This window comes from Dermatophagoides pteronyssinus, unplaced genomic scaffold (genome assembly GCF_027571235.1).
Source record: "Dermatophagoides pteronyssinus isolate colony J.1.1.1.1 unplaced genomic scaffold, Derpt_VIB-CSIC_2022.12 sq0002, whole genome shotgun sequence".
NCBI classification, from domain to species: domain Eukaryota; kingdom Metazoa; phylum Arthropoda; class Arachnida; order Sarcoptiformes; family Pyroglyphidae; genus Dermatophagoides; species Dermatophagoides pteronyssinus.
Genome location: NW_027461526.1, coordinates 1521649 through 1546032, shown reverse-complemented (window position 1 = coordinate 1546032; position 24384 = coordinate 1521649). Strand labels below are relative to the sequence as shown.

At 26.9% G+C, this 24384-nt stretch overlaps 1 protein-coding gene across 1 annotated transcript in view; it reads left to right on the top strand.

The window, feature by feature from the left end:
• Positions 1-24384, top strand: part of LOC113789649 (neural cell adhesion molecule L1-like) — a 46386-nt gene that overhangs the window by 6962 nt on the left and 15040 nt on the right. Inside the window, exon 2 of the mRNA XM_027339220.2 lies at positions 13904-14494. Coding sequence (XP_027195021.2) covers positions 13904-14494 — 591 coding nt within the window. The remainder of the gene's footprint in view (positions 1-13903; positions 14495-24384) is intronic.

The window sequence follows — 24384 nt, the reverse complement described above, 5'->3', positions numbered from 1 at the left end:
TTCCTTTTTGGAATGTGTTTGATGTATATAAATATTTAAATAAATAGAAAAAGAAAAAAAGACGAAAATTCTGCAAAAGATTTTCGCCGAGATTGTTGTTTACTCTTTTGAGCATTTTTTTCTTGCTTTTACCATCCAGGAATTCGTTGATGCTTGACCATGTAGATGCTTGTTCTTTTAGACTTTTTGATTATTCACACACAAACACACTCTATTTGGGTTTTTTTTTATCGTTCAGCGGTTTGTTTCGAAAGAATCTGTATTGTTAATATTTTAAAATTTATTATCGTTTTCACCGCACGATATTTCTTTTTGACTGTTTTTTTTTCTCGCCCCATGTTCTTTTCACCAAAGGAATTATTAATTTTGTATCTGTACAAAAGACTAAAGACTGTCCATTATAATTTTTTTTGTCTTGTTTTTGTTTGTTTTGGTATTTTGAATACATATATTATTTTGAGAAATGGACGATGATAGAATAATGAACCTTTTTTTTGTTTTGTTTGCTGGTTGTGTAACCAACATGTGTAAAATATTCTCCATTCTCTAAATAGATAATGGAAATATTTTTTGATTTTATTATTCTAGCTTGGTTTAACTTCGATTTATTTTCAATGTTTTATTTTAATACATAAACATTTTACACTATTCTTTCTACTTTATTTATTGTCAGCCAACATATCAACACTCATTGTCGAATTATTAATAAGAATAAATGTTTTCCAATTTTTTTTTATAAATCAGTTAAATTGTGTGTAAAATCGTTATTTTTTTCGTTTTCAAAATCCAAAATCTCTATTTTTTCCTGCTTTTGTTAGTTTTTTCCGTGCATAACCAATGGAATTTTTGTTTTCTTGAAACCATTTCATATAATTTATATTGATTACCATCAATAAATTTAAATTTCTTTGCTTTTTGTTTTGATTACGGATTTCGATTTATTTTATTTTAAGTGAAGAAAAAGATTAGTTTAAAATTATAGTCATTGTTTATATAAAATTGATGCTTGATATAATTTTAAATAACCAGCTTTTTCTAAACAATTCAGGTGTTGATTCAGTGTGAAAACATCATTGATTCATTAATTTAATCTTTTTTTGGTTATATCATGCACTTCATTTCAACCAGGCAAATACATTTACCGATTATCAATTCTGTTCAATATCTATATTCATTTCCAATTATACATCAAATTCATTATAATTTCATATTGAAACGTTTGGTTTCAATTGAATGCGAACTCAAATTCAACAGACAAAAATCATTTATCTCGATTTTTTTTGATTTGTTCAGTTTCTCAAAACAATTTATTTCAATCTTTTTCTTTCTTCATCTCATATTCATCGTTTTGTCTTCTTTTATTCTTCTGGTCCTGTCATTTCCTGTATCTATCTATTCTGTTGTTTTTGTTTCATCTATTTTTCTGATATATTTTGATTGCCCATTTATTTATTTAGATTTTTTGGTAGAAAAAATATACAGCAGAGAATGCCACAAAAAAGAAAAAAAACAAAGTGATCGTTCTAAATTTGGTGATTTATTATCGCTACAATTCGAGCGAAAGAATAGCTAGAGAAAAACAAAGAAAACGAATATCAAAAGCCAGCCTAAACTATTCTTTTGACTTTATATGATCTTTCTACCGTTTGTGTGTGTGTGTGTGTGGATCATCGGCAAAACAGATACAAATTGTATTTATCCATCCGTTTGTCGGTCTGTCTTTTTTTTCTCGATTTGTTTTGCATTCTGTTTTTTTTCTGTTGTGGCGAATAGAATCTATGTACAAAAAAAATATTGAAAATAGAAAGATTGATTCATTTTCATTTCTCATTTATCTTTAAAACACAATATTGATGGTCAAAAATGTTTCATCTTTCTGCCCTTTTGCAACAAACATTCTTGTTTCTGTTTTTTTTTCATTCGGAATTCATCCAAAAGAATTGGGTTCAATTTATTTGAAAAATATAAACCCAAAACACTTACAAACACGCATAAGACATATATCAAAAATGTTTGGATTGCCTATAAATATTGAACATCTGATTAAGATAAATCATCGACAATTACTTTTCTTATGTCTTTATTTTTCTTTGGTATTTTTTTTATCAGAAATATATCTGTAATAAAATTTAGACATCAAAATTTGTTCTCTTGGGATCAATCGGTCAAATTAATAGAAAATAAGTTCAATAAGATACATAATTTTATCTACTGATTTTTAGATCATCATTTTTCATGAAAGCCAACCCTTTTTGGTTTCTTTTATTCTTGTTCACTTTGTAATTGGTTATAATTCCAATTAAATTGGCCAATTTCTAAGACCACTAAACCAATTTGTCGATGAATAATAGGTGATCGCCAAAAAGATTTTTTTCTTTTCCTTTTCTCATTTTCGATATCAATTTTCATTTTCATCTGAAACTATTTAATAGATCGTTTATTAAATTTAAGAACCACTAAATTGATCCATATAAACAAATGCATAGATCCGATTACAATGTAACATTTTTATTTTATTTTATATATAGTCGATCTGTGATTTTCGAGCAAATAGCTTCCATTACACATATAGGAATGAATGAACGCAAACAACTTATTTCAAGAGGAATTGAACTCAAATAAGAATAGAAAGATGGTAAGATGAAAGACCAACAACCACATGGTTAGGCTATAGTTTTTTTTCATTTCAATCCAGAATTTCTTTCATTCTTTTTTTAAATTTTTTTTTTCGAAAATAGACAATATAAAAAACGTTTCGTTTCAATGAATTCGAATGGCAATCACATAGCTCAAGCCAATGCATGCACACACACAAAACATTTTTCCATTTTGTATAAAATTTATCACCCTTTTTACCGAATAAAACAACAAACATAAAATGATGACAACGACGATCAATTTGAACAATAATCCTAGAATATAGAAATACTTGATTTGAAATAGAATCTTTGTTCCTGGGTAACAGGCTAAAAAAACAAATGGGGAAAAAGCAAATATTTCTTTCTACTCGTAAACCAAATAGTTGGAAATTTTTTTTTGTTGAATGAATGAATAGTGAAGAATTTCTTTCTTTCTTTTTTTGTATATATTTTTTTCTTTATAATTTTATTTTACCATTTGTGTTTATCTGTTTTTGCTCATGATGATGATGATGCATCAATTGTTTTTTGCAGAATCATTTTCAACAGCAATGCAATGTTACCAAGTTGAATCAATTCTAGCGTATATAGATTTCAGAATTGAAAATGGCATTCGTTTTTTTTCTTTTTGTATTTACCCGTTGTTTATTTCTAGATTCTTATATTCAGATGTCTTTATTTTGATTGGTTTTGGCTGATTCGTGTGTTTCAGGTCTTCTATTGTTTTCTTTTTTTTATGTATGTTATATTTGATGTTAAAGAAAAATATTCGTATAGTCAAATTGCGATTTATTTTGTTTGTTCAGGTTGATTGGTTAAGCTAGATATGTATCACAAAAGTCAACAAACACAAAGAAAACTAATAATAATCGATTATTGGCGATCGGATTATTGCGTGTTCAAAATCAATAAATTTTCTTTGTCCATTAAATTGATGTTTTATAAATATATTTATTGATAATCATCATCCAAATACACATGATCATTGTTTTTGGTTGTTGTTTGTATCACACGGTTTCTGGCCAATTATAAAGCTGTAAAATAACAATCAATGACAAACGATTTCTTATAGTCATTATTATGACATCCGTTGTCATTGTCGTCATTATCATATAGTTAGATTATTGTTTTCATTATTATGATCGTTGCGTTGCCATCGATTAAATGATGATCCCATAATTTTTTTTCTCTTCTTCTTTGGTTCGTGTCTTCCATTCATTCATTCATTCATCCATCCATTTATTTATTATATTCATTCATTCATTTATTCGTTCATAATAGTTCAGTGATTTTTTTCTTTTATTTTCTTTGATTCTTGGTTGTTGTATGTCAAATTAGAACTGTTTGTATGAAAAAAAAGAAAAAGAAAAAATTCTCCCGCATACTGATGGTGTCAATGGTAAATTGCCAGCCAATGTAAAGCTTTTTTTTCTATAGTTGCTTTGTTATTTGTGTGTGTTGTTGTTGTTGTTAGTTAGGTATAATTTATAATCCAGTAAATGCCATTCACAGAAACATCAGCCGAATGAACCAAACTAAACTATAGACAAGAGAATCACTATAAATAAAAATATCCAAGAAATAAGGCAGGAAATCGGCGCTACATGTTTGCTATTTTTTTTATCGTTATATTCTTGCATGTCGGTTTGTTTGATGTTAGTGGCTGAAACATGACGATGACGACTAAATCGACAATGAATGAAACTTATTTAAGACAACACAAGAGATCCAGGATATAAATGGGATTGATGGAACAAATCGACAACAACATCGAAAATAAAAACAACCTAAACAAATCCTATATAAATGCTTTAGTTATTTTGTTGTTAACATTGTTGTTTTATACATTCGTTTTTTTTGTATTCCAATCAATTCCAGTCAATTCTGACAATATCTTTCTAATGTCATCTTGTTGATGTTCAAAACAGAGATCTAAATAAGAAATAATAATAAGTATGAGTGAATTTGTGAGAAAATTTGTCTCAATAATGATAAAAATATAAAAAATATCCTGCTAATCACCAACGATTAGAATGTATGTATTGAGGATAACCTTGTATTTTAAGAATTTTAAATGTATGTACGATCTTTAATCGATGATCATTTTTATTTGGCATTATCCAATTGGTATATAATCGTAATCACCATCATCATTTCTATGATTATTTGATAATGATGCCAATATCTTTGGCATTGACAATTTATTCATTTGTTGTTTTTTTTTGAATTCTAGAATTGTGAAAAGAAACACAAAGAATTTAATACAAATTGTTCGATCGTGCTTTGAAAAATTTCAGAAACACATCAGCTACAAAAAAAAACATTATTACCATGTTTATATTTCTACGATCCATTAGCCATGATCTATGTATTTTGAAATAAAGAATGAACGAATATATAGTGCTTTGAAATAAATTTGAAAAAAAAATTTAAACAAATGAATCCGATACATCATCATCATCATGATCATGTTTAATGAATAAAAATGGATGAAAAACGAAATTCATACGTCATAACCAAAGATTCATATGTTGTTGGTATTTATCTGGCTAGAATTCATCAATAATGTCGAAAAATTATGAAATACATCGTTACAAATCCTGAATACAAGAATCCCTTTAGTCCGTCCATTCATTCTTCCATACATCCATTTTAGTAAACATAAAAATAAATCCATCGTGGAAAACATTTACAAAATACGATTGCCTATCTTTTTCAGACGGTCTTTTCCTTTAAAAATGAAATGTATCCAAATAAAAGGATGATTCTATGCGTAAATGGTGGGCTTATGTTTTCTTGATTCTCGCTCCATTACTCCCACACAAACACACACATGATAGTGTGGGATAACCAGAAAAAGACACCAAGTTTAACTATGACTATGGCATATATGATTTATTTGCATCAATTCTTTTCTGTTTTGGTTCGGCTAGTCGGTCGGTCTGTCGATCATCATCAAACGACATATCTTTTCCACCATAATATCTCTATAGTTATGTTGTGTTATTATCGCCTTGTAATCTTTTTGAATTTTTTTTCTTCGGTTTTGGTTTTTTCCCTTTTTACAATATACTGTTATGTACACGAAATAAAATGTCTGCGGTGGTCATCATCATACATTTTGATGGCCATTTTATCCCGATGATGATGATGATGATGGTCCATTATTACCACGAAAAAAATATAAAGAAAAATTAAACTTATAGATAGCTAACAACAATAGTGATATGAAATATACACTACTATTTTTTCTTAACGAGGAAAAAAAACATATTTCAACAATGAAAAGTTCGTCTGTTTTTTTTTGTATATTTAAAATATAATGGAACAACATTATAAAGAATGGATACATTGAATATGAGAATAAAATTACTACCATCATATAAAATTCATAAATGTCCATTTAATATATCAAATGTTTACATTTATTTTTTTTTATAAAGAATGAGCTATAAAATAATGGAAACAAAAGATACTTTTATTTATCCGACCACCCGATATACATTTTGTTGTTGTTGTTGAAAATTGTCATCGTTTGTCATCATGAAAATCCAACAAATTCACACATAAATTGTGTAAACACAATAATGGAGCCCAATCATACGCGTAGATCATATTTGAAAAAGAATTTAAAGTGTTTTTTTGTTGTTGTTGTTGTTGTTTGGACTAAAAAATTTTCCTATGCAATAGATGTTTTAAAACCGGGTGACAAACAAAAAGTGTCACATTTCAAAACCAAAAAGAAAAATGAAAACGATTTGCAATTGTACATTTGTTTGTTTTTTATTCGAAAAAAAAAGAGTTAATGATTTCTATTGTTTTATCGTTTTCGATTCCAAACAATAGATTTACATTTTATATTTTATTCTCAAATGAATTTTGGTTGTAAATTCTTTTTTTTTTTTTTGCTTCCATTTTTTTCTTTCCTTTTTCACACATCAACATCATCTTCATCATCGTCGTTGTACAATCAAATTGATTGAAAATATTTTTTTGTTCAAACGTTCTTTATTCTTCATATACTTTTTTCAATTTAATCCCATTTTCTTTCCTTTTGTATGATATCTATTTGAATTTGAATTTAAATTCTTTTTTTTTTGAAAACACATTCTGAATATGTTTTTTGTTCTTCGATTGATGGAAAAAGTCAAAAAATTGACGTTGTTGAGGACTATGATTTGTAAAAAAAAAGAATATTAAAATGCAAAGAAACTCTTTCCAATTCAATTCTCAATATCTATCTTGTGAAAAAATTGTATATCTTGCAGTATTGCTGCCGGGCGTTACAATTTAAATTGAAAACATTTATTGATATTGTATATGATACAATCGTGATCGATTCTATTTTCTTTGCTTGCTTATTATTCTTTTCATTTTTTTGTGATGCTTATTATTATTATATATGGGAGGAGAAAAGATGCGTAAATATTCATAAAATCGAATTTCATTGATTTATTGTGTTGGTTATTTTAGCTTGAAAAAAATTTTCATTTCTTTTTTCCAAGAAAAAAAATTCTTAAGAATAGCTGGTGTCAGAATTTTTGTCATGTTTTCAAATTAACATTCATTTTCAAATGAAAATAAGTATTTCCATCAAAATTATTATCAACTTAATCATTATTAGTATATATTTGAACTTATGAACATTAACACAAGTTCTTATCATATAACCATAGATATTATTATCGTCCAAGTGGTTTCATCGTTTTTTTTTTGTTTCCAGAAAATTTGTTCCAATTTCAACTGAAACAATCAAGAAAAAAAATAAATTTCATTAATTTTTCAATGATAATTTTTTCTATTGTCTACTATTCGTTGTTTTCGGTTCGTTTGGCTTAGCAAATTGATTGAATGAAACGTTGAAAACATAAAATTCAGGAACATGACAACAGAGTTAAATTAAAATAGCGGTCAAAAAAAATTTTAGATTGAGTCAAGAAAATGAGATTTAATGATCTAGAATGTTTGGTAGTAACTATCGACAAAAAAATGTAATTCATGAATCATTTTGTTTTGTTTTGTTTTTTGTATGTTCAGTCATAACTTTATTCCAATGGATTCATATTCCGGATTGTTGTCGTAACTTTTATACTCTTTTTTTCCCTTTCTCTGGCTTCATCATCATCATCATCATCATTGCATGAATTCGCATTTAAACATTTGGACAAGACAAAAAAAGTTCATTGCTTTTCTGTTTAGTCGTTGTCGTTATCCTTAGGTTGGAATGTTTCTCTTTCTTTTTTTTTTTCTTTTTCCATTTTCATTCATTGCTTAACACCATTAGAAATGATGAGAAACGAAGAAAAAAAACAACGATGTAACCGTATTGGGTATCAAACAACGGTTGAATTCATTGTTAGACCATAATGAAATGATGTTTTTGTGTATTCTTTCTTTTGTAATTCTATTTTATATAACATATGAACAATGTGAATGATGATGGACCAAAAAAAAACAGATTTTTTTCTTCTCCTATTGTCCATTTTCAGATCGTGTCCTGTCCATGATACGATTATTCTTTTGTTTCATCATCATCATCATCATCATTGAGACGTTCGAACATGGTAGGAAAAAAAAAGAGGATCGACAATTCTTATTGAGGAATCCAAATAAGAAAAAAGAAATGACGAAATTCTCTATTGTTATTTTATAATGAAAAAATAAATAAATTTGAAAAAAATAAGATGACCCAGTGATTTTTTTTTCGTTCGTTCGTTTATTTAATTTCTGTTCGGTTCGGTTATTTTGAATAGACAGAATGATGACATTCTATTGGATTGATTGAATCTATTTTTTTGTCCGCATCTACAATGTAACGAAAATAAAATAAGAAAAAAAAACAAAAAACAAAAGATTCAATTTCGCCGACCTTTTTTTCGGTATGTGTGTGATGATGATTTTTTCCAAAGATAATCATCATTGATGTATAATCATTGTTCGATGATTTGGAATTGATATTTGGCAATTCATTTGACAGCCGATAAGCATATTTTTCTTTTTCTTAATATGTTGACTGAAAAAGGAAAAAAGTGCCAAATAAAGCCTAATTTTATGATGTATGTTTTGCAAGAAAAATTGACCAAATATCATTTTTTTCTTGAAATTCGCAAACAAATCGGTTATATTTATCTATTTTCATCTTTTTTTGATTTGAATCATGTGATCAAGTTAAAAAGATGATGACAATGTTGATGTTTCCTGATGATATTCCAGCGGAAGACAATTTCCTTTTTGTCAAGTTATTTTTCTTCTTTTTTTTTGGTCATATTTTTTTATGAAAGCCCATAAAAAACAAACAGATAGTCAAACAAACAAACAAACAAATCAGATGATTTTGATGATGGATTTTTTTCTGGTTCCTTTTTTTTCTTTGGATTCAATTTGAAGTCCATTCATCTTCACTCAATCGTCATATCTTTTTTCATCATGATGATGATGAAAAATGTTTCCGTTGAGTTACAAAATTTGCTTTTTGAAAATTTTTTCTTAGAAAATAGCAAAACGGAATCGGTTTTCATTTTGAAAAGAAAGATGAAAGAAAAAAAAATCAAATATGAAAGAAATATTTGTTCAGATCTTGTTGTTGTTGTATGAAATGTGTCATCGTTTCATGTTGAATCGGTTTTTTGTTGTTGTTGTTGTGGTTTTTTTAATTCTATAATATGAATGAATGTTTTGCGTTTTTTTCCTTTTCGTCTTGTTGCTAATATATTCGCGGATGTCTTTTCATTTCTTGATGATGATCAAAAAATTATTTTGATTTTCACAGAATTCATTATTATTACCATTATTTACTTGACAAAAAAAGAAAATAAAGTCGAAAATAAAAATTGTCACCAATATCATGGTATATTTGATGAATTCCATTGATTATTAATTTTTTGCGTTTATACTATTCATAAAACCAGGATTGTGGTGATGGCAGATTTCATTCCAAAAAAAATGACCGGAATGCCGATGCAGACATTTTTCAATGTTTATGTCAATTTATCAAAGTTAACTTGATGGCCGAATAGTTGATAAAATCATTTTTCTTTTGATGAAAAATGATTTTTTTATTCAAAGATTTTAAATGGCAAAAACCAAAAAAAAAACAAACTGTTCACAGTTTTGATTATCATAATATGAAATTTTATTTTATTTTCATTATAACATATTTTTAGCTGTTTTGTTTGTCTCTTTTTGGCTATTTTAGTGCAGATAAAATTATCTTTTCCGTTGTTTGTTATCTACTTAACTATTCAAAGTATAGTTCTTTACCCCTTTATTTGAATAATTTTTTGTGTATTGTTATCATTCCATCTTGTACTATGATTCCTATTCCAAGTTTTTTTCTTGTCTTGATATCTATATATCATTGCGAACAGAATATTATCTTTGTATTCATGGACCAATGGATCAGTAATCCTATTGCTAGATTTGTAAGCTATTCATACTATTTATAGTCATTGTAAACGATTACAATCATTATCATTATCATCATCATCATCATTGTAACATCACATTGAACGTAGATTTTACTGTAACTTGAAATCAAATAAGTTATCATTTCCCTGCCCTGAAAGAAGAACATGAAAATCAAAAAAAAAGACAAAACAAAAATGATGATCTAAATAAATTGACATGATAAAGGCTAAACTGACCGACCAACCAAATGACTATAGTTAACTATTTTTGCTTTGATTCTTGTTCACTGACGTTATAATATAATGTTTCATTCATTTTCAAATTTGTTTGGCTTGTAGTTTTTATTTTGAAAATTCTTTATTTTGGATATCTTTTTTGTTTTGTTTCTTCATTTGAAACAAAACAACCAAACAAAACAACAATTAATTAATGTCTCATTAGTCTCTTTTTTACATCATTCTTATTGTTTACATTTAGTTTTATTTATTTCATTTCAATTTTTTTTTGGGGAAATAGAATTTATGTAGTACATGACACAATATCTGTAACCAACGAATCTTTCCTTCTATTTTTTGATACCATCATCAAAATATTGTTGAAAAAATTTAACTTTGAAAAAAAACAAACAAAACAATCTTAATGTCGATTTGATATACCTCCTTTTTTTAGTTGTTTGTTTTTTTAAACTAAATTCATGTTATCAATGGAACACGACTATTTTTCGATTTCGGCTAACAACAAAAACTGTCATTTTTTTCACTGATGACCTAAGCATTAAATCGGTAAACATTTGTTTTTTTTCGGAGAAAACAAACATTTATTTATGAATTTTAAATATTGCTGACATATAAATTGAAAGAATCGTCAAATTTTACATTTGTTTTCCAAAAAATAAACCGATTGTTGAAAAACACTGTTTTCTCGATTTGCGTGCCAGAAAAATGATAGGAAAACACTGTTACACAAGATTATTATCTACATAATCATCGTTTTTTTCTTCCATTGTTTTGCATGAATTGTCTTGTCTTTAATAAATATGAAAATCAAATATTTGTTTGGATTAAAATGTTTTGTTTTGTTTTGTTTTTTTTTTGCATCATCATTATCATCTTTTCATTTATTTATTGTTAATTCTAATTAAAGTAAATAGAAATGCAAACACAAATGTATTAATTAAATGCATTTGGTTTGTACTTTTTGAGAAAGAATCGATTAATTTGAAAAACGTGTGCTAACGATGTAGATTAAATCCATGTTTTTGTTGTTTTTTTGTTCATTAAAAAATGAAACAAAAAAAACAAATCATCTTGCTTTTGTTGTTTGTTTGTAATGGAAATAGAAATTGAAGAATTTTTTTTTGGTCTTGTCATTTCGAAAAAAAGTTAATTAAACATTACTTTTTTTTTGTTTCTTCACATACCTTAGAAATAAGCTCAGAATCATCATCAAGAATTTTGGGTTTATTCTTCTTCTTTCCTTTTCCCCTTATATTTTGTGAAGCGAAAACGTCATTCCGGTTAGATCATCATTTTTCTCAATTATTTTTTTTTGTTCCATATATTTTATCTAAATGGACAAATATCATGAAATGATGAGGTCAGAGAGGTGTGAGTTGCGATAACAAATTTCTTAGGCTAACATTTATGAATGTAGAGAATTTTTTTTTGTTTCTCCTATTCATTTATACACAACCGTTCTCTTGGGTTCTTGTTTTTTTCTCAAACAGTTAACCAAAAAAAACGTCAAGAACCAGAAACCAAACGATATCTCTATATTTTCTCTGGCCTATTGCATATATGCCATGCACACACACACACAAATACCATTGGTTAATGGTTACAAGAGAACAACAACACAAGAAAAAAACCAGTAACCAGAAACAGAAAACGATCTAGAAACACTGAAAAAACCAGATACATTTAGTGAAGATAAAAACAGAGACAGAGAAATAGGAAAAAAAGGAGAAGATTCATTTTAATTAGCATCATTTGTCATTTTAATTGTATTTGGGATTTTTTCCCTTACGTTTGGTCTTGTTCTATCGGTGTTGCAAGATTTTTGTTTCAGTTTTTTTTGTTCCATTTCATTTTCACAATCGTTCTGACAATTTTATACCCATCACTATCATGTTTTTTTTCATTTGTTTCAGGCTACTGCTGTTGCCATTAGATATCAAAATTTTCATTGGAAAATTTCCAGAAATCTTGTCCAAATTTGAAAGGGTTAATCCAGACAAGTTTATCACCAACACATGACATGAATCGTTTTTTTTTGATACAATGTTGAATAATTGATAATTAATGCAAAAAAAAATGAATGTACTGTAATTCAATATGGCCACAATCTAATAAAATTCATTTTTGTCATACATAAAAAAAATATCAAATCATCGACATAAATGACGACGAAAAATGATGATTATAAATAGTGATGATAATGAAATAATGTATCAATAAATGAAAAAATTACCACAGACTCACAAATGGATCTTTTATGTTTTCATCAGCTAAAATGTTGTTGATATTTTGTTTCTTTTCTATTTTCTTTTTCCAAAACAATATTACACTTATCACTATTTGATATAACCATATTACTTTATCTTGTTCCAAGTGTCTGTCTATGTCTATTTTGAAATGACGCCAAACATGAATGCAAGTTGTTTTATTATATAATTCTGTTCATTGATGATCGGTTGTGATGACAACTACTTTATTGAATTCTACTATTATTTTTTGGTTAATATAATAGTAAAATTCTGACCGAAAAAAAATATATTCGAAGTAATATTATTAGCAAATTGGAACAACAGCAAAACTTTTTTTTTTTACATACTTTTTACCAAATAATTGATTAATTAACCTTTAATTGATATTTTGTTCCGATGCTCATTTTTCCTTGTTTTTTTTGACTATTATTATGTAAATGTAAATGAACATTGAACAAAGAAAAAAAATTTCAATATTTTTTTGTGAAAATTATAGTCGAAAACCATTTTTAATTAAACACAAATTTTGCTTTTGTCCACGAATTAGAATGCTGATTTTACAAGGAGAATTTGTCGATGACACAGCTGTACAAATCATCATTCCAAAACAACGATGAATGATTGGAATTCTTTTTTTTCTGAAAATCATAAAAACTTTTTTTCTTTGCATTATAAAATCTTATACCTGACTTTTTCTTCACTGTACAAATCAAAATCAAATCATTTCTGCCATTTTGAAATAATTTTTTTCAAATAGAATAGTGTTGTGTTTTCAAATTGAACATGTTTTGATTTTGTGGTTATTTCGGATTTCTAATATTTTTTCCGGTTAAATAAATTATCGTTTCATAAACGAAGCTTAAAAGTTTTTTTTGTCAAACAAAAACAAAAATCATTTTCAAATCGATTATGGATCAAATATTTGGAGTAAGGAATTGAAAGTAATGGTGTAGAAAATGTCATTTACTAGATCTGCGTTTTTTCTCGTGGTTGACGTTCAATAAAATTCATTTATTTATTTAACCGATTTTTCCTTCTTTTCAAACTTTTGGTTTATTCAACCCTTTCGTACTTGAAAAATATTATTATAAAATAATCAAATCAAAAATAAAAACTTTAATTAAAAAAACTTTAAAAACATAATGAATGTTGACTAAAGTTTTGTCGTCTTTCTATTGCTCTTTCTCACAGACTTTTAATCATTTTGGTTCAGATTCCGGAAATTCTTTAGGGGATATTATCGCAATAATTAATAAATAAATGTTATAATTTTCTACTCTTTTTACCACTTTCAAAATTTCTATTACTGCTCTCAATCTTTCATTCAAATACGATAATGGTTTTCTTTTCTTTTTTTCTACTTAATTCACAGTTACCACTAACGGATTGAATCGAAGCTCATCATCACAATCGTCATTGGCAAATTCTTTTCTCAAACCTATTGGACAACATTTAGGACCGAATAACGGAAAATCATTCAATCATAATAAGAATAATATAGCTTCTGGTCATGAAATGAATTTAGCATCAAATCAAGAAAATTTTATAACATCATCATCCACAATAACAAGTCAAACAGAATTGTTGAATACAATCGACCAGATACAATTATATGACGAATTTGTATCTCGAGGCAATGTAGCAGTGTTGAAGTGCCTTGTTGTTGTCAATACAGTCAATGGTGTTAGTCATTTGATGATGATGCCAGGTAATAGTAATAATGGTGGCAGTAATACTCCTGTTACATCATCATCCGGAACATCATCTTCATCATCATCTTCTTCGACATCCGGTTCAACATCATCATCATCCTTTTATTATCATCCTAATCATCCAAATTCATACCAATATTCTCAATTATTATTGAATGTCATTTTTGAATGGCGTATTAAAAATGGTCCAGCCGCAAGTCCATTACCACCAATCGATCCAATCATAATGATTCGTTCGAATCAAACACAAGGCAAGTGTTATTATCAATTTGTTTTTTTTTCTTTCTCATTTTTTTTCATAGGTTTTTGATTCAATTGGTAAAGTTTTCATTGATTATATATAAAACATTTACAGATCTTCACGTTTCTCTTTTAAGTCAATTATACGCATCATTTAATCTAATTAGTGCCATAGGCTAGGGCAGTGATTCTCAACCTTTTTGTTGTCGCGGCACAATTTTAGAATTTTTGAATATATAACAGTTGCATTTTCAGAATTTCGCGGCACACCAAAGTGCCGCGGCACACTGGTTGAGAATCACTGGGCTATGGTGATGGCAAGCAGATCAGTTGACTGCCATTCTTTTAATTCAAAATATACGAATGAAAAGAAAAGTTTCTAAGAAAGAATCTATAGAAAGTGGAACATTGAAAATCGTTTCGTTTCTGGAATTTTTGTTTTTCCTATCCTTTTTTTCCGAATCGATCCAAAATCAAAAAATAGTTAATCTCTGTTCGACGATCTCGACAATTATTTGTGTTGACTTTAGAGAATAAAAAATCTATAAAAAAATCCAGACTTTTTTCATTTTCACTGATATTGTTTTACTTTTTTTTTGTTGAAAATTGATTAACCTTATAGCTTTTCTATTATAAAATATTTCTTTAGTTTCAAAAAAAATCTGCCGAAAAACCCGAAAAAAAACCAAATTTCTTTTGATTTATGGCTTTTTAATTTATTATTAATAGCTTAGTCAAATATTCGTTACAAAGTATTAAAAAAAATCATTCACGTCAAACTTGTTTGCGTTCATTCATTCAATTATATAAAATGCACAGCTTTAGCAATGTTGGATTTTAATTTTTTTAAAATATTTATTCAAAGCAAAAAATAAAATCAATGTTCAACTGTACTATATTGTAGAATGATAATCATAATTGGTGGTAATTATGATCACAATCATCATTATCATTATCATCGTTTTTTGATGTGATATCAGAATCTTGTTGACCGCACAATGGAAAAACACATAGAAAAAAAACATAACAGCGGGAAATAAACAACATACAAACAGTATAAACATTATTCATGTTATTAATATTAGGTTAACTGGGAAAGAAAATTATCAATTAATTCTGGGAAAATTCTGTTGCAAAACACCAAATTTTGCTTGATCTGTATACATCTAAATCATGATGATGATCATGACCGCAAGCAAACATAGTGAAAAAAATGATAAAGCAAACAACAGAAGTAAAAAAGGAAGAAATTACCTACGCCTATTGAATATCAATTGCTTACACTGAATATTTTTTTGGAAAAGAAACCAAAAACAAAAAAAAATCAAATCCGTTTCATACATTCAAAGCGAGAGAAAGAGAGAGAGAAAGCAAAAACAAAAGAAGAAGATAAGAACATGATGGACAGGATTTCTCATCATTTCTCGATCTGATAAAAAAAAATAATAGATAGAGATATATAAAAAATGAAAGAACAATGCATTCGAAGAATACTGAACAACTGAACTAAAGTCAAATGAATGAATAAAAAATAAGAATCTCTAACATTATATCTAAATTGACGTGACAGAAATAAATTCACGAAGCAACAACAAAAAAAAATTCATTCAGTTTGTTGGTGTTGGTGTTGGCCACAAATCAGATTTTCGGTTTATCGATATTTGAAGCTAGATGCATTTGAACATCACCAACATTATTCTAAAGTATGAAATAGATGAATTCGCTATATCGATAGATTGATTGATTAGTTCATTATCATCATCATTTCATTGGCCAATAGTTTGAAAGTTTTTAAATGAAATTTTTTATTATTATAAACGGAAAAAATTAACCATTTGTTTATGACGGCGATTTGCATTCAATCGATCATCTTCCGGTCGAAATAGAGCTACGATTTTTAAAATGGATGAATTTTTTACCCTCTTTGATGTGGAAAGTATTCCGTTTATTGAATATCAATGAGATTTTGAAATAGAATGTGAATGCCGCTTCAAATTTTTGACAGATTTGCAAAACCAACGCCTAATAAGCTTAATACGTTGCAATTTCTGCTGTTGTTGTTGTGTTGAATTTAACTTTTTTTTCACACATGGAATAAAACTAAGTAAAGGAAGTAAAAAAAGAATTGCCCAAAGAAAAAGTTTTCACTATTTATATGATTTCATTTTGTAAACGAAAAAATAAAAGGGTAAACATCCCTCTTATTCGACTTCAGTTTTGCTTTCAGGAAATTTCCGGCTACCATTTGTTCATTTATTTATTGAAAATTTTCTTCTTCATAATAAAGTAAAATTATTATTATTTTTTACTTTTTTCTGTGGCCTTGTTTTGTTTCTATTATTTGTGGATATCAATTTTGAATCAACATCATGAGCATCATGATGTTTTTTTTTCTAGCATGCATGAAATAAGATTCCATGATAATGCTAAGAATATCTTCTTCTTTTTTTTAATTTTCATTCGGAATCTTCGTTTATTTTTCTTCCATTCAAATAAAGAGGCAATGAAAAAAAAGGAAATAAATGTGTTCTATTCACAGTGATGATGATGATGATAAGATGACAAAGATAACTATGGTAGATGAAAGGACAAATATTTGTTTTAGAGATGTGAATTTGAGCATTTTTTTCTTTCTCCACTAGATGATATATACATGATGAAAATGTGGGCCAAAATGAAAACAAAACTTTGAAAATTGATGACAAAAAAAAGTAAAAAAGAAGACGTAGAAAATTTCGGAATAATAATAAACTTTACTCGCGTACGATATTTATTCTTGTGTGTTTGTATATGTGTGTTTGAATCGTCCCGTCAATGATGACGACAAATTGGTGGCCAAAGAATAGTAAATTAAGAATCGAATTCATCATAGTCTCTCTTGCTCTTCGGGTATATGTTTGTGTTTGTGCACTAACATCCAATTTTGTCCCGGTTCATTTCATAATGTTTTTTTTCGTATGTTTGTTGTTCTTACAAACGTAAACTTTGAATCATCATCATCATCAACATTATTGCATGATATTAGTAAAAACGATCCGGAACAAAAACGTTTTTATTGAATTTTTTTGTTTTGTTTTACTATTTCCAATTTTCTCTTTTTCACTTTTCAAGCAATAGCAAAAAATAACAAAAAAATAAAGAAATGATGAAAGGAAATACTTTCCATTCGAATCGTTTTGATCCATTTTCATTTTGTTTTATATTTTCGTTTTTTTGTGTGTGTGTGTGGATGCTGATTTATATAAATATATTTTTCTGAAATGAAAAATTTACATTTTTAATTTAAAAAAATAACAACACATTTTTCTTCTTGTTGTTTTTCTGAACAAATAGACAAAGAAAAAAAATTTAAACATTCTGTGATTCAATCATTCGTTTTGTTTGTATTATAACATTTTTTTTTTCAAAATAATATACATTCATTTCAAAATCAATCAACATCAGCATAAGATAAACATACATCATTTTTATTATAAATTTTCTTACACATTATTTATAATTTTAAATTTTGTTTGAAAACAACAGAATTTCTTTATGTTGTTTTTTGTTTGAAACAAAAAACATATTAATATTTATTTTTTGTTTTGTTTTGTTTGAAATCAGTAAGATCCATTTTCGTTAAAATTCAGGTGTTAAGAAAAAAAACAGTGATAGGATAAAAATTTATCATTTCGTTGGAATTTTTTTGTTCATAGTGAGAAACAAAAATGAAAATCTTAGTCGGATTTGAATTATTGAATTTTGATGTATTCAAATAAGCTTGATTTTCGACAATTTTTTCTGTTTTTTTTTCAATTTCACCATACATGAATCAGAAAAAAAATTCAATCCAACAAAATGATGTAAACAAATCATGTGAAAAAATCTTGAATGAAATGATTCTAATTAAATTCTTTGTTTGTTTTCTCTTTTATTCTTTACAAATTACATCATGAATAAAACTAAACTGGATGTCTGTTTTTTCTTTCGGTCTTTGATTATAATTGCAAACGAGTAATTGAAAAAAAGAAGATAAAAAAACAAATTTTTTTTTCGGGTACCAAGTTAGTGTATTTGAAAAAAATACTTTATATTTTTTTCAATTAATTTCCATGTTAGAACGATATTTCAAATGATTGAACAAAATAAACAACAATTTTTTTCAATTCGATAGCAGACCTGTGTCCTTTTCGAAGATTTTTTTTTCGACCGTTTTATTCGTTGTCAAATGAATGTTTGTGAAAATGAGAGAGATGGAAACAGAGAAGAAAAAAAATTCAATTAAATTTAGTTGAATCGATTTTCGTTGTTGTTGTTTTTTGTTTGCTGCTATTGCTTTACACTATCATCGTACATGCAGAATTGAAATTATTTTATTCTTTGTCTGTCTTGAATTTTTTTTTAACAAATTTAAAAAAAAGACCTGAGCCCATTCTTTTGTTGTCGACTTAGGCAAACAAATTTAATTAATTCTTTTCAAACTTGTACACAGTCATATCGTTTCGATCATGGTGTGAAATAATAAAAAAAACGAATTCAACACACATTTTGTGAATGTAATGATAGTCTGTTTCCATCTCTGGTATGATGATGATCACGATGATCACGATTTACTGTATGAGGAGAGACAAGGAAACAAAACAAAAACAAAAATTTGTCTAAGAAATTATTCGCTGTCAACTAAATTTGTCCATGTCATTTGATTTATACTTTAAAATTCTTCTGTTTGTTTTTGTTGTTTGCCTGCCCGAAAAAAAAAGAATTTCTATGAAAATTGCTGATGTGCACATTGTGTGACAGAAAAAATGAAATTGAAATATCGGACACAATTTATTTGTATTATTTGTTTTTTGTTTTTGAAAATTTAAATTTAAATTTTTATTTCATTCTTTTCTATCCATCTTTCTGTCTATGTAATTGAATTTTATATTCATTTGTTATAAATTTATGAAACAATCAATGTGTAGTTAGTTTTTTTTGTTCACCATAAATTCATAGCTTAATCAATTATTATTTATGTCAATTCGGTAGACATTTAAATGACAGAAAATTTTTATATTATTATTCATGTCATTTTTATTTTGTCCATTGTCACCCAAACAGATTCTTTTTTTTCAGAATTGAATTTAAATTTTAAGTGATAAAAGTGGTTGGCACTTTTTTCAAGTTTTGTTTTTATTTTATTCCGTATGACACATTTGATGGCCAGAATAATAATGAAATGAGAAACAATTGGCCCGGTTTTTTTTGTTGTTGTTTTTGTTTCAATCATTTTCACTGAAGATTTTTGTAATTTCTCAAAAACAATTACAAAATAAATCTTAAGCCTTTTTTTGGTTTTGTTAATTTGGCTCTTTTTTTGAAAATTGAGACAAAAAAAAATAAAACAAAACAGAAAATAATTCTATTGGTTGTTATATAACCCAAAATGATTAATGTTTAATCGATAGTCATCAATTGTAGTGTTGTTGTTTTCCAATATATATCCAATCGTTTGTTCGATTTGTGAAGAAGCAAAGAATCTGTTCACTTTGGATGAGAGAGATGAAGACGGCATTTTGTCACTCATTTTTTTCCTTGTATATCCGAATAGTAATAGATTTCGGTGGCCGAAAATAAAACGAACCTTTTTTTGCTCGTTATGGGTTGTTTGTCCACTGTAATATTGGATCGATAATTTCGGCTACCATTAAATTCGTCACCATCTAAATTTAGATCATTGATCCATTTTTTTTACTTCTTCATCTTCTCTTTCTTCTCGACTTTGTATCCAAGACGAAAGTCAATGTCCAAAAAAAATAAAATAAACAACAAATCGATTTTTTTTTGCTTGCTTTTGTTGTTGCCGGCGATTTTCTATTTGAAAATTAAATTAGCCTATGAATGGCATCAAAAAGGATAAATTGAAAAAAGATGAATGAAAAAGAACTCTTCCAAGTCATAATGAAAGTTTTAGTGTAAAACAAAAGAAAAACTTTTCCATACTGATCTGATCTGTTATTCTTCGATTGATTTTCGATGATAATGACCTTTTTGATCAATTTTTATAATAATTCAAACAAAATGTCATTCCAAATTGATTTCCATAATATTAAAAGAAAAAAGGTTTATCATGAATCTTTTTTTTCCAAATCATGATAAATTGGAATCTTTTGTTTTTCGATAGTAATTCGATACGAGAAAAAAAATCATTTTCTCCATCATTAGACTTAGACTTTTTTTCAAGTCGCATGCCAATTTGTTTGGATAATGAATTGTTTTGAAACGAATTTTTTTCTACGAAAAAAAGATGAAAATTTGAAATGAGAGAAAGTAAAGAAGAAACAAAAATGAAAAATCATCATTATTAATTTTTTTAGACATCATCATCGTAAAAGCACGTAGAATTTGAAAGACTTGTCAAAATTGCATTTGTTCTAAAGAAAAATAAAAAATATTTATTTCTTCTGAGATGGTTAATAATAATAATGGTATCTCACATTTCCTTTTTTGTTTCTTTCTTTCTTAGATGAACAAATGAATTTATGAAACTGATTCGTTTGTTATATAACATTCATTTCTTATATATTTGCTTATAAATTACTCAAATATAATAATAATGAAGCAAAGTAAAGTTATAATTAATCATTTTACATTTGAAATATCAACAACAACAACAAAAAGACGACAATGAGATGCTCTGTGCAATGGAAACTTAAATAAATGAAAATAATGATGAATGAAAATAAATGTAATATTTTATACTCAAGTATAATTCTAGCCTTGTATATTTACAACAACTAAGGAAATGGAATAAAGTTGATTTGTATATTACTATTTCGATGTTTATCATGAAATTCTTTATGATGAATAAATTATTCAATATATATAGTATCTATTAATCAATTTAAAAATTAGTCAAACATCATGAAACACACTTGCACACAAGAAATAATAATAAAATAGTAATCTAAAACAACAAATTATATTCTATTTTTTTTCATTCAAGTAATTGAATCTAATAAATATATCATTGGATAATGATATCAACAATGGTGAAATAACATCATCAATTTTATGACTAGATATTGAAATAAATAAAAAAAATTGAAAATAAAAAGTTTCAAAATTCAAGTCCAGATTCTTGAGATACTTGAATGAAAGAAAACAAAAAAAAATCATTCATCATATTATCATTGTGAATGAAAAAAAAGTGTTTCCCTTTAACGATTTTCATCATAAGTGAAGCCTATAGACAATAATAATAATTCTTAATGGTCTTTGAGATATAGTCTCTGGATAATATCTTTTGTCATTGATAAAAGTCAATCGAATCGATGGACCTCAAATAAAATCACTCTCAACACACATCGATAAATGAAAATTAAAATTCTTTGAACGTTTTTCTTTTTTTTTCGTGCTTATCCAGAAAAAATCATTTAGAAAATAAAAAATCTTTGAATTGAATTGATTGCCTATATCTATTTAATATTTGTGTGTGTATGTGTTGGTATTTTTGTGGAAAATTGATTTCTTTCCGCACTCATTTTTTACGCCTTTGTTTTTTCCGATCAATTCATCATCATCATCATCGAATTTATAATTTATTTACACTACATTTTGTTATGAAACATTTTCTTTTCCTGTCTGAATCATGAAGATCAGATGATGATGATGATGATGATGAGCTAAGAAAAGATAGAAATTTGAAACGGAAACGATTCAATGATTTTTGAATTTTTTTTTATCAACAGGAAAAGAAAACAAAATATTTTCCTCTTTTCCATCCAATTTGAATATATAGAGTTTGACATTTTTTTTGGGTTATTAAATGATGAATCTTTAATTCTAAAACTTCAGTATATAATGTATCTATTTTCAAAACTAAACCTTACTGATCAATCAACATTATTCTTTGAATTATCATCCAAGCATGGAAAAGAAAAAATTTGTTCGAAAAAAATACTTGATTTGATCCCGGATTTTTTTCCTCGTCGAACACAAAATCATGAAATCTGTGGAATACGATTAACAGAAAAATAGGGTTAATAAGTCATTATTTCATCGTAAACTTTGTTGCTGTTGTCAGCATTTCGATTCGATAATATACATTTTGCATCTCTTTTTTCTTACCAACTTTTATTAATTAGTTTAAGATGTCAAATTCAATTAGAAATCATTAATTTTGTTGCATAAGTTCATCCACTGATAATGACGATGTTAATACATAGAATGAATTAGAAATTTTGTTCCGCTTTTTTCAAAAATCGCATCATCTCTCCTGTAGACTAAACGAATTAAATTTCCTTAATCCTTTTTCTGTTTGTCTAGTTGAAAATGTTGAATTAATGAAAACAATCATTTTAGCACCATACAATATTAGATCTTAATTTTTCATCTTACCATATTGAAAAAAAATTCAAACTACTGTAATTCTTTGCATAAATTGATTGCATTTTATGTAAGATCAACTTTCAGTTCATTGTTGTGATTAATTATTGATGATAACGATAAGAATGAATTTAATATCCAATCACCTGGTAGCGTGACCTATAGAATTGAACAATGTTTTCATCATCAATCTTAATAATGATAATTTGTACGATCGTTTAGGTTACATTAGTTGTCATAAACGGTATCATCATTTTCATTGCTATTTTTAAAAAAATGATCACAAGAAAAATTTAATAATTTGAACAAATTCCTGTTCATGGTCATTGTCATAACATTTGATAATAATCATGTTTACACCTATTGAAACCACTTAAGTCATAATAGCATTCTATAATAACCGAGAATTTTTTTTCTATTTTTCGTTATAAACAATGAGTAACATTCCACAACATGTATGTAATTTCTTTGTTTTATTTGACTCGTTTATTTCCGATAAACGAATTTTCTAATCTGACATCAGAAATATTATCGATGAAAAAAATGGCATTTTGGCTATATTTACTTGAACATTAATTTTGCAGCGTATATTTGCAGCCATTGTCGATCCATATTTTGCTATCGAATTGATGGGAAAATATGTTTGGCTGTTTTTGTGATAACGAAAAAATGACATCTCTATTTCGTTCATAATACTATTGGATTTAGTTCATCAAAAACATATATTATTGACATTCAAATTTGATTGTTGTTTCAGAATACTTTTTTTATCCAATACATTCACTCATCCATCTTGTGTTAATATATTCTTTTTGGTTCAACTTTTTTTTCGTTGTTTCTATTTTTGCAAAATATTGTGTTTTAGATTCGAATCGAATCAATCAATCAGATTACTGTAACATCGATCAGAATGGAAAACGAACGAAAAGAAAAAAATTCAAATTAGCTTCTGTTTTTCTGCACAAAAAAAATCTGTTTGGTCAGCCATTTATTGACAGATTTCCTTTTGCTCATATCCCATTGATCATGTTGAAGGTGTTATTCGCTTAGAATAACTAATCAAAAAAATCAGTTTTCTGGTCTTGATTTGATATGGTTTGCAAACAAACAAAAAAATTAGCAGGATTACTATCACCAAAATCATATTATTTACGTTAATAATATTGATTGCTTCATTGGTATGATTCATGATTCAATAAATCCATTAAAACATCACTATGAAATTGTTAATCTTGATTAATATTTTAGGATCCAACCAAACAGTTTTTTTATAAAATTGTATCTAAATTCACTATTAAAGAATATAAAGTTATGAAACTTCAAATGAAATATTTTCATTGCTTACCACCGAAAGCAAATAAATCAAACATCTGAAAAATAAACTGTACATACCACATTGACCAACACATCAATGAGCTTTGAATTCTTTTGGCTAACCAGTGTTGTTTTTTTTTGTTTGTTTCACAACTAAATCTTTATGATTGTCTCATTTGCAATTACAAAATGTTACTATATCATCTTTCATATATTATTCTAACACAAACTTTTCATA